At 37.6% G+C, this 15,543-nt stretch overlaps 1 protein-coding gene across 1 annotated transcript; it reads right to left on the reverse strand.

Moving 5' to 3' along the window:
- Positions 1-11,632: 11,632 nt before the first annotated feature.
- Positions 11,633-15,291, reverse strand: LOC119553638 (protein scylla). Its single transcript, XM_037864112.1, has 2 exons — positions 14,634-15,291; positions 11,633-13,786 (listed from the first exon to the last, which is right to left on the reverse strand). Exons 1-2 carry the CDS (start codon positions 14,707-14,709, stop codon positions 13,035-13,037), a joined length of 828 nt encoding a protein of 275 aa, XP_037720040.1. The 5' UTR covers positions 14,710-15,291; the 3' UTR covers positions 11,633-13,034.
- Positions 15,292-15,543: the final 252 nt, after the last annotated feature.

Here is a 15,543-nt window from a genome sequence, read left to right on the forward strand (position 1 = left end):
TATGGTTATTTATCTTTGGTTTCGAATTCCTTACGTTCTGAATTATTTTCATTGTTTTCCTTCGGTTCTTCCACCACCTTTGTGGTTTTGGCTTATCCATGTTTGTTTTTCCTTCGTCCAAACTCTTTGCTTGCGTTATCTTAATGTACAGTATTGAGGCCTCTAATATTATCTCTTCTACTCTTAGATCTTATCCGCTTTCACATTTGTTTGTTAGTTTAGCTGGGACTTAGTTTATTAGCTCTTCTTTTAACGGGTTGCTTTTATGTTGTATATTTTATTATCGTTAACCGAAGAACATACCCACTCCATTGCTTCACAAATAAATTGTGTAAATGATATCACTCTCGAATTTGCTGCTCTTGAATGGCTTCCCACTGACTGATCATTGATCAGTGATCACAACATCGTTTCCGTTCGATAATGTTCCGCTTATTCATTTCACTTCTGGCATTGGATCTCTGATTGATTAGACGGGCTGCGTATCAAGTTTCTTGTTTGTGACTCTTCGCGGGTGATTCGAATTCGAGTGAAATGCTATTTTCATTTGTAGAAAATTCTTTGGCTATCAATATGACAATTGAGAGCTTTGTTGACCAAAATTCTATTCGCATTTTCGGCGTAAACAAATTCGTAGAAGACGGAACGTCTGGAAAATAAGTCCGACCATGAGAATCAAACCGTGATAAGAATTATAATCGGTTAGTGTTCTAGAGTAGCGCGATTGATAAGAGGTCTGTCGAACCGATAAGGAAGTCCAGACCGCGTTGGTAAGTTTTGTTTATTAGAGGGGGTTAGTTTTAGAAACGTCAATGGCAATTACGATCGCCGGCAGAAAAGGAGCTATAAGATTTTGCACTTAAGTTGAGTGCGTTCTATTTTAAAGTTACACAAGTATGATCAAAATATTAGGGGCTTAAAAGTTGTTGTATGTTTATAGATTCGTAACAAAGATATGATCAATAAGAAAAAATGAAATTATGGTTTAAAATAGATTTATAAAGAAGATATAATTTTTTAGAGTATATTAATATTATATAAAGATAAACTTGTGTGGTTTATAATCGATAATGTAACCTATTAAAATGCAATAATTCAATTTCCCTGTCGTATGATATTTCCGCCGCTGTAAGTGCAAATAGCTGTCTGGCGATTGCTTTTCTACTTCTACGAGCCGTCTAAAGGTGGGTTCTCCATGCGCTTTGCATGCCAAGTGTATCCACATCCAGACCTCTGATTCACTGATAACACGTGCCAAGTGCACTCCACCTGACCCAACCCAAAACCAGACAGTTGCAGTTGCCTGGGCAAATATTTGCACCGATAATTCAGCTGTCAGACAATGGGTTCTCTAGTGCAGTTCGCATGTGACTCCGAAACTCTCTCCCCTACTTTTCCACTATCTCCATAGGCAATTTAAAACTGGGCGGGTGATAAGTACGGGGCCCTGCTAATTGATATAGCTGCATCATTGTTCCGTCGATTTAACGATGGCCATGACAACTCAAAAATGCTTCCACTGATACGAAATCGGCTGGACCTACATTTTTGCACTTAGAAATCGGCGGTGTCAGTGCACATATATGATCATATATGTATGCAGCAATTATATGAAAGTCATTTGCTTTCATATAATTAGGAACAAGGAAAAGATTCACTCTGAAATTCAGCTGACATCATCGCCTTATTTAAAAAGTTCTCATTAGCCACTGAAATAATTTATATATAATTATACTTTAGATTGCTGGGATTGCGAAAAGTAACGACTTTAAGTAGATTTTCTGTGCTGGAGATGTGGGAATTAAAGTCAGCTGGGATAGGTCGTGCATCTAGATTCTAGATGATTATAAAATTGCTTGGGCTTGTAAAGTTATCATAGTATAGTATATAGTAATAGTATATATAGTATAGTAAAGAAATTCGTAATGCTTTCATCTAAGGTTTTAAAAGTTTTATAATCACTAAACATATATTTCCAGGAAACGTTTACCTATTATAAACTAGTTTTATCAACACATTTAGTCTTTCTGATAAAACATTAAGAGCCTCGTATTTCACGGAAATCCAAACTCAACACCTGTTATTTTTAATATCTTAAAACTTTCCTTTCCTCAGGAAAAAAATTCCGATCTCTTTGTGAAGTCCCCAATAACTTCTGCTAAATATCCAATAAATATTTACCCACTTAAATATGCTCGATGATACGCGTATTTGTTTTCCAAACGATTCGCTAATACTTCCTATTTCTATTTGGTTTCCTGGTCTTGGGTTCCTCTTGAATTTGTCAAACAGTTCCTGGTTGATAAGAACACCTAGGAACTACCTAAAAAAGAACCTGCATAAGTAGAACTCAGTTCTATCTATTTCGGGATATATGTACCTGAATAGTGCCTAAAGTATGACTAATGCCAACAGCAGCTTGCATAAACAACTTGGAGCAAATGTTTACACTCGCCGGGTCTCAGAATATATAATTTCAATTCCAAGTGGACGGGCCCATGCAAATGAGGCCTCGAGTACCCCGAAGTATCCAGTACTAGCTAAAAAACAAATGTATATATACCTGATGGTGTAGTATCGGTACACAGTCGTGTCTAAGTATTACTTAATATCATTGACTAAGCACTGCTCACCCAAAAGCCGAGCCATCAAAACAACTTTCGATTACGAAATTTAGCACAGTTCGGGTTCGAATATCTAGAAGGGGTTTCTTTCGGGGGGAAGAAAACAGCCAGAGGAAAAAACAAACTTAATGAGCTTTGCGAAATATGTGTTTGCTTGCCCTTTCGATGGCTGCTGTCAAGTACAATAAACGACAACAGGTTGAAGACTAAGAATCGGCAACCTTAACACTTAGCCAGCTGAAATGAAAATTGCAATGAAAATAAATGTAAAAAAATGAAAAACAAAAGCCAAATTGCACACCAGAATGGAGACGGAGACGATGACTGTGGCTTTGGGGATGACTAATGCCATCTAAAAAACTGAAAAACTGAAACTCACCGATGGAAACCAAGACACAATGAAAAAAGAGCACAACTCGAGGCAAATTTCGAATTAAAATAAAGTCATTGAGTGTGGTCGAGTGGTTCGGTGGTTGCGTGGTTCAGTGGTTCGGCATTGGTGGATTGCCGCGTGCACACAATGTGATGCAGTGGTGCAGTGCAAATGCTATCTGAATTCCCGGGAAGATGCCATCTAAATATCACAGTATCGCTCGCCAAAGGTTGCCTAGGGACTCTAAATTGTGAATCAGTCACGATAGATCCGCGGGCTTAATTTGAGCGATTGCGGGTCAGATTGCTTGATCGGGTTCCTAGAAATAGCTAAATAGCGTAAAATTCTAGTTCAGGGTGAATTTCCATTTTAATTTGTAAATTACTTGTAAATTAAGGCGGCAATTAAGCCTAATTAGGTTAATAAAGGTATTATTAGGATGTTAAAATATAAAAAAATAGTAGGATTAAGGAAAAAGTATTCTGCATAACATTTTTTCTCTAGAATTTTTGAGTAGTATTTTTTATAGTACCTTAGAACTCATGAAGTAAGTGGGTAAGTAATGAAATGGCGGGTTACCCACATGCTTCCTTTAACGAACATCGTAATTATCCCATTTTAAAATGCATCGATATGCGATATAACCTGATTGTAATAAGAGTACAGATACATATGTGTAGAACCAAAATGACCTCAGCCGAGTCAATGCTTCCTGAGAGCGAAAATATCCGTGCACAAAAAAAAGTACTCACAAAGGAACCTGTTGGGAGATAAACATCTACCCCAGCACAATCATAAGACTCAGGGACTGACAGATCTGACGGGTTTCTATGCAGATTACGTCTCGTTTCGATATCTGTTCGGACGTGTAAATAATTAATTACAAAGTAAGTGCTTAAATGTTAGTCCGCACAAGACAAATGTATCTTAACTGTGCGAGTGTGCAAAAGATAATCTCTTTGGCGAAAATAGATATTACCCGCATTGAACCCGAAACAAATAAATAAATGCAAGAATATTTAATCAAGCAAAAGTATTTTATTATATGTATTATTTTTTTATTTTTGCTTTGAAAGTTTCTAAATAAATTACCTTCAGTCACGAATCTGTTATTTTGTGTTCGTTCCCATATGGCCGTGACAAAAACTTAGATGGTGAAAACAAGCGACTCACCGAAAAGGAATACTAAAAATTCGCATACAATTTGAGCATTTCTCTTGTTGATAAAAGCGTATCTCACAGATATACACACGGCAACGAATGTTCTGCTATTATTTAATTAGCGTTGAGCTTTTGGCCCTCGGGCATGTACTTAAGTGCATGCCCGCGTATCTTGTATCTTTTTGCTCATCTTCGGGGGATTAACGACGCTCGGGGGCGGGGAAATAGGAACGCAGATAGATAAGCGGAGAGCAAAAAATTTACATTTTTTATTGCCTGAATATTCGCATAATAATTGCCGTTCCTTGCAACAAACAAAAAAACAGCACCGCATTGTGGCCACTTCGTGGCAATTCAGATGTATCTGCCGGATACTTGTTCTCGAAAAATTTGTTTATTTTTGCCAAGCGTTGAAATAGTCTCCAGGGGGCTTACGGATATTTTTGCCGCTCTAATCTGATAATCACCGAGTAGCAGTCCCCTCGATTTTCCCTCGATTTCCCCTGCCCTGCGATTTCCCGCCAGTCCCTCGCTGATGACTTTTCTTCTCTGCCTCTTGCCACTTATCTGCTTTCCCAGCTCTACTGTTATTACCTTCGCTCCTTTTGTGCTACACTTGCTTCTTGTTTATCTTTTGTTTCTATGCTAAACAATTTTTGCACATGTGGCCCATGGTTATTGTCATTATTGCTGTTGTTGTTGTTGCTGCTGTATATTGTTGCTGCTTATGCATTGTTCCCATTGTTGTTGCCGCTGACGTCGCCGGAGTTGTTGGCTCATTGAATGAATCGAGCCCCTGGCAACACGAAGCACGCACACTCGCACACACCAGTGGGCAAAATAATAGGCACCAATTTTGGGAGCACTTTATAACGAATGTAACAAATTAAGGATCACTTTTAAAGAAAATATTAGCCATTAAGAGAACTATATATCTTGTGCTTAGGACATAAAAGAGAGAGTTTCTTTAAAAGGTGGTCTTTTATGGTTCAAAACGAATCAATGGCATTTTCACGACAAAAAGGAATCTCTTTAAATTTGTTAAAAGAGTTTTGATATCAATATTTTATAGTGCAAAATGTACCTTTATTTCATAACAAACAACAATATTTAGATCGAAAAATTAAAATAAAAATTAGGAATTAACTTCACATAACAAATTTGAATAAATATGCTAAGAGTATTCCACATTTTTATACATTTTAATATAAAAATCCCTTTGAACAATTTAAAAACATACAGTGTTTTCTTTATACTCCTATTTGTGTGCCCACCACTGTTGAGATCATGGAATAATATGCACCGACTTGCAGATGACTCACAATTTTTACACCGTTGTTGTTGCTGGTGTTTTGCTTTTGTTGTTTGTTTTAAGTACTGTATTGTTGTTGCTTCGATTTACGAAACCTTCGCCGTTCATTAGTGTTGTTGTTGGTGCTGCTGCTGGTGCTTCTTCTGCTTTTGTGATTGTCGCTTTGTTGCCAAGCCAGGTACAAATGGAAAGTGTACAAACAAATACGAAAATACAATCATACAGAGAGAAAAAGTCAAACAAGTTTAAATTTTAAATTAGGTTGTTTTTTGCCGAACGTGCATTAACATTTCTTTTTCTAGTTCAAGTTCATCAGCAAATGTTTACTGTTGATAGTAGTTCTACCCTAGTCTTTACTCTTATGTTGTTATTAAATTGTATTGTTTTAAATGTGCTATAATTTATTTAAAGTATAAGATATGCTCTACTATATATGAATTGTCAAAATAGTATTATAAGAGGTTTATTACGACCTTTCTCGTATTTGATTTAATGTTTCTTTTAGTTGTACATACAATTTTAAGTCCCCAAGGGTTGTTTTATCGCCATAGCTTACTACATTTTGGTTATAAACATATAATATTTAGGAATATGAATATCTAGGGAATTTTTTCTACATCCACATGTCTGAGGCATACAAATTTTAGTCTTAAAAATGCATTTTCTCTCCGTGTACTTACATATACCATATATGTTTTTTGTAATTGTCTGCGTGTAGCTATCATTCATATTGTGAAAACCTTGGAAATGCTACAATTACTGTTGACATTTATTTTGCTGCTGTTGTTGCTTTGGGCCTTAATATTTTTGGTGTTGTTGTTTAGTTTCGCATTTCCGCTTTCGACGACCGACATTTGTTTGTCACAGTCGACGGTTTTGCTCACAGTTGGTAACAACCACGGCAACAAGAGCAACCAAATGTCGCTTATCAGTTTTTGAAAAACAACCAAATCTAAAGCGATACCGAAAACCATTGAGTCACAGATACAGATACAGCGAAAGCAATAAAAACAGCAAGTTGAAAAACAAAATTCGTAAGGCAAACAGGCAAGCACCTCACAGATACTCACACACACATGCACTTGTTACATGTACCACTGAGTCCAAGAAAATAGTACTAACTAAAAGTTTTATATAGGTATTCGAACTCTTAAAAAGAACGCTTAGGTTGGCAAGAAGAAAGTTGGCTTAATTTGACATGGAATAAATTACTAAAACAAGCAATTTTCAATCTCCAATCCATTTATAATAATATATGTTTAAATTCATATCTAAAGTTAAGCAATAGCTAAAATGAAAACATTTTATGATTGTTCTAGAAAAGGCTATTTATTTATTGAATTATGTTTTTGCTAGCTATTTCTCATAATGATATTAAATATGGATATATGGAATATAAGGTTTTTATTATCCTAACACTTTGCACTTTTTTAAGATCTTTTTGAGATCTTCATTTGAATGTAACAAATTGATTAAGCTAAGTAAAGAAATCAAAAAAAGAAATCAAAATAATTTAAAAAAATTGCTTAGAACTGCTATAATTTCACCGGCTCTTGTAGTTCATATTGAACTTGGACACCAACCAAAGGTTCCTTCCTCGAAACGTTTTCTACAACTTGGAATAGTTGAGGGAGAGACAGAGAAGGGTGGACTGCGAGGGAAGGAGAGGCGGTATCTGAATCTGAGGAGCGACCGTGTCCAATCGAAATAATATATTGTAAGATCTATTTGTGGTCTGCTTACAACAAAGGAGGTAAAAGGAGGATAGGGCGCAGGGCGAGGGAAACGTACCCCTCGAAGGCGAAAAGAAAGAACCGAACTGAAAAGATTCGAAGGTCATAGAAACTGTCAAAGAAGAGATGGATGCTCGGATGCATGGCCATATGAATGGTATGAATCGGTTGCTGTGATTGCCCATAGACAAATTGTCAAGAAACATGACAATTGAGGATTTTGCCCTCTGGCACATTTTCCCTAGAGTTTTCCGATTTTCCCGCTCGCTTGTCAGCGGGCGGACGGGTCAAGTTTTCCACACTGTGGGAATAATGACACTTTGAGAGCCGGCAGGGGAAACAAAGCAGCAGCAGCTAACAATCGACTACAATGGAATTGATGGCATTATAATATGGGAGCAGGCTGTAATTCGGGGCTTAGTAATTGGAGAAGATTGCCAGTAACATTGTCTCGGATTAGGGGTTTTAGGGTTTTTTTCGGGCTAAATTCGGTCAAGTCAGGTGGGCATGAACTTGCAGGTTTTTTCAGGTTTAGTTTTGCAAGGTGTTGGAAATCGTTGGGCTAATTTAGGGAAAACGTGGATTTCAAGTAGGTATGTGAAAAATAAAGATATATCTAATATTTCCCATTGAAATAACATATTTTATTTACCACATATCTTAAACTCAGGGAACATAAGGTTTTTATACTCAAAATTGAACTATGCTCACCCAGCAACTATTGTTTTGGGTACTTTTCCCTTGTTTATTTTGTTTTAAAAGCGAAACTAGCACACACATATATCACCAATTTAATGCCAATATCAGCCTTTTTAATATCTACGAGGCAAAAGGTCTTATTTGCCCTGTCACTTGTTAATAAGAAAATAGATTAGCTGTGCCAAAAAACAAATTATCAGGTCTTAGCTACTAAAGATTTTTCCTTGCCTATATGATTTTTTTTTCAAAATGAACACGTGTATCCCAGTTCTTGGAAGAGATTTTTCAATTTTCACCATGACCAAGAAAAAGACAGCATTTTAAAGTAATTAATCGTGAAAATGTAGAATTTTTTTTGATATTGTGACAGCTAAAACATTTTCCAATTCTCTAATACCCCTGGCAGCGATCGAATATTTCACTGGGACACGTGCCGTTGAAAAAATAATAATGAACACGTCCAAAACGAGTCCACCTACGACCAAGGCTGATGTGACAAGTCCAAAAACTTGGCTGCGCAAATTTATCTTGAGTCGGACCGATTTTTAGTTTGGAGAAGGGGTAACACGTGCCGAAGATTTTCGATAAAGCTGGAGACTTTCCATGGCCAGAAATTCCCAAAAAACTGTAATTAATTGGCCAACAACTGGGGGATGTGTAGATCCAAGAGCGGGATTGTTCAAAAACGAAAACCAGAGGATATGACCAAATATTTGCCATCTTTTTTGTCTTTCGATTTTTTTTTATTTGTTTCGGCTGTTGTTCTCCTAATGTCTACAAATATAGATACATTTGTGTGCTTCAATAACAGAAATTCCGCATTTCAGAATATGCATGCAAATTGTTGACAAAAGTGACACACCAATCTATTTATTCAGTTTAGAATGGAACGCGTTGGAGGAGCAGTGGGGAAACTCGAGAAATTTAAAACAAAGCGGGGAGTAAACAAAAAGTTAAATAATACAGCAAATATTGGCCAGACCCGGTCTCAAAGTTTGGAATTTCGTGGGGAATACCGTGCAGATGTTCTAGATGTTCTGGATTCGAACTTAAGAGCCTACAAAAAATATGAAGGAATTAAACTATGGGAAAACACGCAGCGAAAATGTGGCCAACGAAGAATTCTGGGAAACGCGTGTGGCCCATAATTGAAACGCGTTTTCGTAGATGCGAAAACTATCCCCCGGAGGCGCTAGCACACTCTCAAAAATATATTTTCGAAAACATCAATAAATTACAAAGTCAAGGAAATTATCAGCGGCAGAACGCGTCATCAGCATCATTAAAATGCCTTGAGTCTCGGCGGAAAAACAAAAACAAAGACGCACAATACTCGTAAGTTCAAAATACGTATAAAATCAAATATAAAAGTATGCGAAAATGACATAAAAATATAACGAAATGTCCCCAAAAAATGCGAACGAATTGTGACGTGAAATTGATTCAATTAAATCTTTTATGACGTGACAATTGAATTCTATTTTCGCATCTAATTGGAACTGATTGTAGTTTCGCCCCATCAAACCCAGCAACCGCACCGCGTACATCCCGACCAACACGTACTACACTATACTATGGGTTCTATATAGTATGTGCTATACGTATTTTCAAAAATTGTTGTCAACAGTTCCCGCGTACACTTGCACCCTTTTCGGCTATCTATTCTCGGAAATGACCGAATATCGCAACGGGTCCAAAAAAGTGTCGTATGCCTTGGCGGTTTTGCCCCCTGGACCGCTTTCCTTTTCGTTTTGGTAATGACTTGAGGTGGATGCTAGATGTTCGCCTTAACAAGAAGAATGACAGCATTTTAAATGACTTTCTACACTCGGTGTTCTGGGTAAATATGGCACACGTCTGGCCGTAATTACAGATCCCATACGAATTAAGCGAAAATCACCTTACTTGACGACTGCAAATCACCAAATTTCTTGGATTCACAAATGTACTATATCTTTTCTAATAAAATGTATCCTTTCCCCTATTTTTGCATACAAGCATTACGAGTTTAAAAATATAATGAACGTTTGCTTATCACTTTAGTTTTTTAACTAGAGACCCGGTAATTTTTGAGCCAATCTTTGATGAATATTAAATAAGATTTTTTTATTTATTTATTTATTATTTTCTTCTAATATTTAGTTCTTTAGAATTAGTAAGGACTATGTTAAAATATTTTCTTTTATTATTTAGTTTTTTTAAGTAAATGTAATAGTTAGTATTAAATATAAATGGTCAATAAATTTAAATGTAAGTTGTTTTGATGAAATCGTGGTCTTAAAAATGGAAATCCAAATTAGTATAGATTACAAAAGATCAAGTAAAAAAACATCCTAAGATATTTTTGAAAAATACCCTTGCGAGCATGGATTGTTAGTACAGATAACACTATCATCATCGTCATCACAGCTTGGTAAGATTACTTTTAAAACTTAAGCAAACAATAACAAGCCTAAGTCTGTGCGATTTCTTCCTTTTCCTGCACTTTTTGTTGGTAAGCTCAGCCTGTTTGGCCAACTGCAACGTTGTCGCTTTTCAGCCAAGTTCATAGTACCCATCGGAGCCCAACAACAAGTTGTGGGCCTAGCCCAAACTGGTTGCCCAATTGTCTTCCCCTGCTGATCGCGAGGCAGCGATTGTTGCTGTTGCCGTTTGTGTAACTACTGCAGCCTTACACTCAAAGAAACGGTCACTATGTTTCAAAGTTTGTTGTACAAAAAAGAAATACCCTAAATTTAGAATAATAAAACAAATTTATTTTGATATCGAACATTTTAATATTTATATTTTAAGTTTTGCGGCACTGTTACTCTTGTCTGTAACTAAAATGCCTATTCAAAAGTTAATTCTTAATAAATATTTTATAAGGTTTTTTTATCTTCTATACCTACAAGGACAGAGTTATATTTAGTTTAAATGGAATTATTCAAAATGCATAAATTAAAATATTATTGGTAAATATTGTATGTTTAAGGAAATATTTTTTTAGTTTAAACCTAAACCTGTTGAATAAATTTGTAAGTACTACCCGAAAACGAAGGTTAATTGTCTTTTAAAATATAATGTTAATCCCAATTTTATAAAAATTGTAAAATACATAATCTTATACTGCACAGAAATTAAAGCTGATATGATATGATTCACATCAGTTTGATATACCTATGGAAAGAAGCGTATCGATAAGCATGAAAAGGCAGTGGGCAGCATTGGTCATTGAACTCATACTTTTGTCACCAGGGAAAGATGCTGGCATAGAGGGGATTTCTCCCAGTGTATTTTTCAATTGTATAACAGTGGCAGTTAAGCTCCGGTTTCTCGCAGTGCAGTTGCCATGGCCGTGGCAGTAACGGGTTGTGCGGGAAGCGGCGTTGCCGCTTTTCAGTGGTTCGGTGGCTGCTGAAAGAAAGTTGCACCCGCAACAAGCTGAACCGCCCCTGCCCCCTTATCCCGCCCCTGGGATCCAACAACAGTGCTGGCAGAAAAGAAAGCCGTTTTGTTTTAATTTTTTCCACAATTATTTTCCGCTAGCGCAGGAAAAATTATATGCTTTTATTTTTTGTAATTTTTTTTGCCTTTGTTTTTTGCTCTGTATGTGTGGTATGGTTTTTTTCACAAAATGTTTTTGCTTTTGTTTTTTTGTTTTGTTTTGGTTACAAATTTCTCACAATTATTTTGTTGTTTTACGCAATAAAAAAACTTAACATTAAATACAATATGTTTTTGTTTTTGCTTTTTTAATAATAAAAAATTAATACATGTATTTTTTCGTATTTTGCTTGTTTATTTCTTTCTTTCTCTCTCTTTTTTAATAAATAGTTTTTCGCTTTGATAGATACTTTTTGCTGGTAATAGATACTTTCGTGTGTTTGTATGTTGGTGTGGATGTGTGGATGGTGTGTTATGTATTTGTGAGAACATTGAGTTTTCCTCGTTACGTTAATTGTAATTTTTACAAATTATATCGCATTGCATTTAATTAAATTTTCACATTTTATTTGACGATTTCTTGATTTTGTTTTCGCTGCTACATTTAAGTTTTTGTTTTCATATCGCATTGGGAGTTTTACACAGACAAAAAAATTTTACAAATTTTTTACGCTTTCACATTTACTGAGATATTCATTGCCTTAAATTTTACGCTTGATTTTTATGTTTAATTTATTCTCATTTTTATTTTTTTGTTGTGGATTTTCTTTGTATTTTTTTGGGTTTTTTCTTTTTCGTGTAGTACGCGCTATACATTTAATAATATATAAAAATTTGTTAAAATCCTAAAATTTGTTGGTTTTAATTAATATTAATTAATAATTTAAAAAATTTTTATTGCAGCAAGCTGCGTCTAACTAAAATTGGAGCGTGTGTTCATCTACCTCTTTCACATTTCGAGGCCTCTTCTCAGTTTTAAAGTTAAATTTTAAATTTACCAAGATCAAGTTTGTTTGTTTTGTTGGTTTGTTTGTTTGTTTATTACTATATAGCATACAATTTTTAAAAAAATCTGTTCTTTTTGTTGTGTATGTATGGGGTGTGTGTGTATGTGTGTTTTTGTTGTGTGTAATGTGTAATTTTATCAACGTCTCTTGCCGAATTTGGTGGATCCGGCAAAAGACTCTTAGCATCTTAAACAGTATCACATATTCATGAGTTGTCGACCGGCGAGCCCCAAAGCGAAGGCCCCAGAAATATGATTCTGGGATTCGTGGGGCTGCCGTCTTTGAATTTCATGTTGGTTTTTCTTTACTTTTCTTCCGCTCTGCTCGCCTTTTGTTTTTCTTGCTTTTGCGTTTTTGAAAAAGGAGAAACAACTTAAAACTCTAGTTATTTGTTATAGCACTACGCATCTAAGTAAAATGGTGGTGAGAGTCACAATTACAAAAATCGGGCCTTACGGTCCCATTATATAGTATTAGTATGAGAGTGTGGTTGGCGTACCCTAATGTGTTGTGTGTGTGTGTTTTAGGTGTGTGTTTGTGTGTGTATGTGTGTGTGTGTGGTGTAGGTGGGGTGGCTTCGAATACTTGCTTCGTTGTTGCCCTTCAACTGCAACAAACTACTGCTCTCGATCATCACAGGGGTGGTGTTTTTTGCAGACATATACCAAATACATCTGACGACAGATCTCCAAGATCACCTTAATTTGTGGGCGTGGCTATGGCCGCACTGGGGCTGTGGGCGTGGCTGCCGAAGCTATAGCTGCGCCGTGCGCCCAATCCATCGGCGGAATACAGCTTGTTCTTGGTGATCGTGTACTCCGGACTGATGGTGATCGTGCGGGCCAGGCTCTTCATGAACTGCGGCAGCAGGGACGTCCAGCCGCGGTGATCCTGCCTGAGGGTCAGATACACTTCGAATGTGGACACCGTGTCCGGATCGATCTTGATCGAGGCGATGCGACGCGAGTTCTTCGGCTCGTCCTCGAACTCAATGTAGATGGTGCAGCCGCGGATGCCGCAGGGCTCCTTCTCCGACACGCGGATGATTTCCCGGGCCACGCTCGGCGTGAGATCACAGGGTAGCGACACTTCGGTGCAGGTCAAATGCCGCGACTTGGCCGCCCTCAGCTCGTCGAGCAGCCGCAGGGACAGCTCGTCCACGGCCTTGGTGTCGAAGTTCATCGAGTAGTAGCCGCTGCCGCTGACGCCCTCCTCCTCGTCGGCGTAGTAATAGTTGCTGTTGTAGCTGCCGCTGGGCTTCGTCTTCTTGCTCTGGCTCTGGCCAACATGGTTGCTGCCGCTGCCCGCCGGCTGCTTGTGCTTAATACTGGTGGCTGTGGCTGTGGCTGTGGTGGCGGTGGCGCTGCTGCCCCCGGCGGTCTTGGCCTTCTTGGGCATTACGGCGACGGCCGCTTCGACGGCTTCGAACGGAGACAGGTTGCTGGTCCAATCTGGAATGGTAGAGGGTAAGGGAAAGGTTTGGTGAGTAAGATGGTCGAGATGCAAATATAGGGGAACTTATTTTTTCAAAGGGTTCCAAGTTTTAGAAAATAAATTAATATTTTACTATATTTTTAACTACACTTATGAAACCTAATTATTGTAGGTACACTTCACATTATACACAACTGGGAAAAAGAAAATTTCAATAATTTCCATTTAGTACCAAGTTACAGAAGACTTTTAAACTAAAGATCCCGGCTCTTCAAACACCTTTTAGGTTCTATCACTGTTGCTACATCGCAAAGGCGAAACGGAAGCCAAAAACAAACAACTAGGCGATGAGCAACAGCCGCTTGGCAACAGCGAACGGGAGATGAAAGCGGAACGCGCGAGCGTGAAGCAAATGCAAAAAGGAATCGCAAAAGCAAAAGACAGAGGGCAAGAGCCCAAAGAAAACGAAAAATCATTTTTTATTGCTGCTGGGAGTTTTTTTTTGTATTTTTCCTTATTTTACCCTCTTTTGTTGTTGCAATTTGCGTACGTGACGAACAATTTAACATGATTTTTTTTTATGACATTTTTCTTTTGTAATTGCAAATTGATTTTTTATGCATTTTTTGTGTAAATGTAAATTACAAACTTAATTGCTGATGAAATTTCAAGGAGGATTGCAAAGCAATTGTTTATATTTTTTTTTAGCAAGTTTAAGTAAAGGTTAAGAGGTTTTTCATTTGAAATTCACAAAAGAAATGTAAAACTTAAAAAACCGAACTTTCATATCTAAAGAACTCTGGTTCTAGAACCTTCCCGATCGTGCCGTACAACACCATTTTTCTAGACCTTTTCTCAACTCACCTTTAGTTTTGTTTGATCCTCGAACACTAACACTGCCGTAGATGATGCTCTGCGCGGGGATAACATCCATTTTCATTGGTTTTCCTGTGTGTGGTGTGCTTTTCTTTGAAGTGGGAAAGTCGAATCGAATCGAAAGTCGTTCGCTCGTTCGCTCGCTATTTTCCGACGGCTTTTTGGGTCGCCCTTTTTATATCACTTGTACAATTAATTAATTAAGATTATTTTTAATTTATCACAATTTGCTGTTTGTTTTCTTGCTGATTGCTTTTTCTTCTTCTACTTCTTGTTGTTGCAGTTTAAATTAACATTTCTTGTTGGTTGTTGTTGTTGTTGTTGTTGTTTTGTAGTGGAATCACAGCACTTATGTTGTTTAAACTTTTATTTGTTTTGTTGTATCACTTAAATGGCGTTGGTCCGTTGCATTTGTTTGATGGCAAATTTAATTTACGTTTATGTGGTTAAAATAACGTCAGTAGCATAGAATTCTTCGTGAAACAGTTGAATTTTGGTGTGGGTACTCGGTAAAATAATTTAGCAGTGGAAAAGTCTGGCTATGCACGTTTCGGCTGCTGCTTCATTTGATTTCTGTTTCTGTTTCTGTTTCTGGCTGTGGAGCGGCCTTAGTCTGTTTGTTGTTTCTCTGTGTTTTTTTCGAAGCTACTATGGGTTGCTCTGCCGGCGCGCCGCCTTTTATACTCCTCGCCGGCCGCAGTCGGCGTCGCAGTCGCCGTTGCCGTTGCCGCGAGAGAGCCCTCTGCGCTCTGCCTCTCTTTCGCTCGCTCTCGAAACAGCTGTTTCACTCAGCGACTCGCTGCGCTCCTTCTCCGTCTCGCTCATGCGCACCTACAACGCCGACCCGGCCGGCGAAAGAGCGAGCGAGAGAGGGAGCGCGCGAAACGGCGTACGTGAC

This window comes from Drosophila subpulchrella, chromosome 3L (assembly GCF_014743375.2).
Source record: "Drosophila subpulchrella strain 33 F10 #4 breed RU33 chromosome 3L, RU_Dsub_v1.1 Primary Assembly, whole genome shotgun sequence".
Classification (NCBI taxonomy): Eukaryota; Metazoa; Arthropoda; class Insecta; order Diptera; family Drosophilidae; genus Drosophila; species Drosophila subpulchrella.

What these genes read in the sequence shown, in the direction of transcription:
- LOC119553638 (XM_037864112.1), bottom strand. Translation starts at nt 14,709, where the DNA reads ATGAAAATGGATGTTATCCCCGCGCAGAGCATCATCTACGGCAGTGTT. An exon ending in AGGATCAAACAAAACTAAAG is followed by an intron (nt 13,787 to 14,633) that starts GTGAGTTGAGAA and finishes CTACCATTCCAG; the next exon opens with ATTGGACCAGCAACCTGTCT.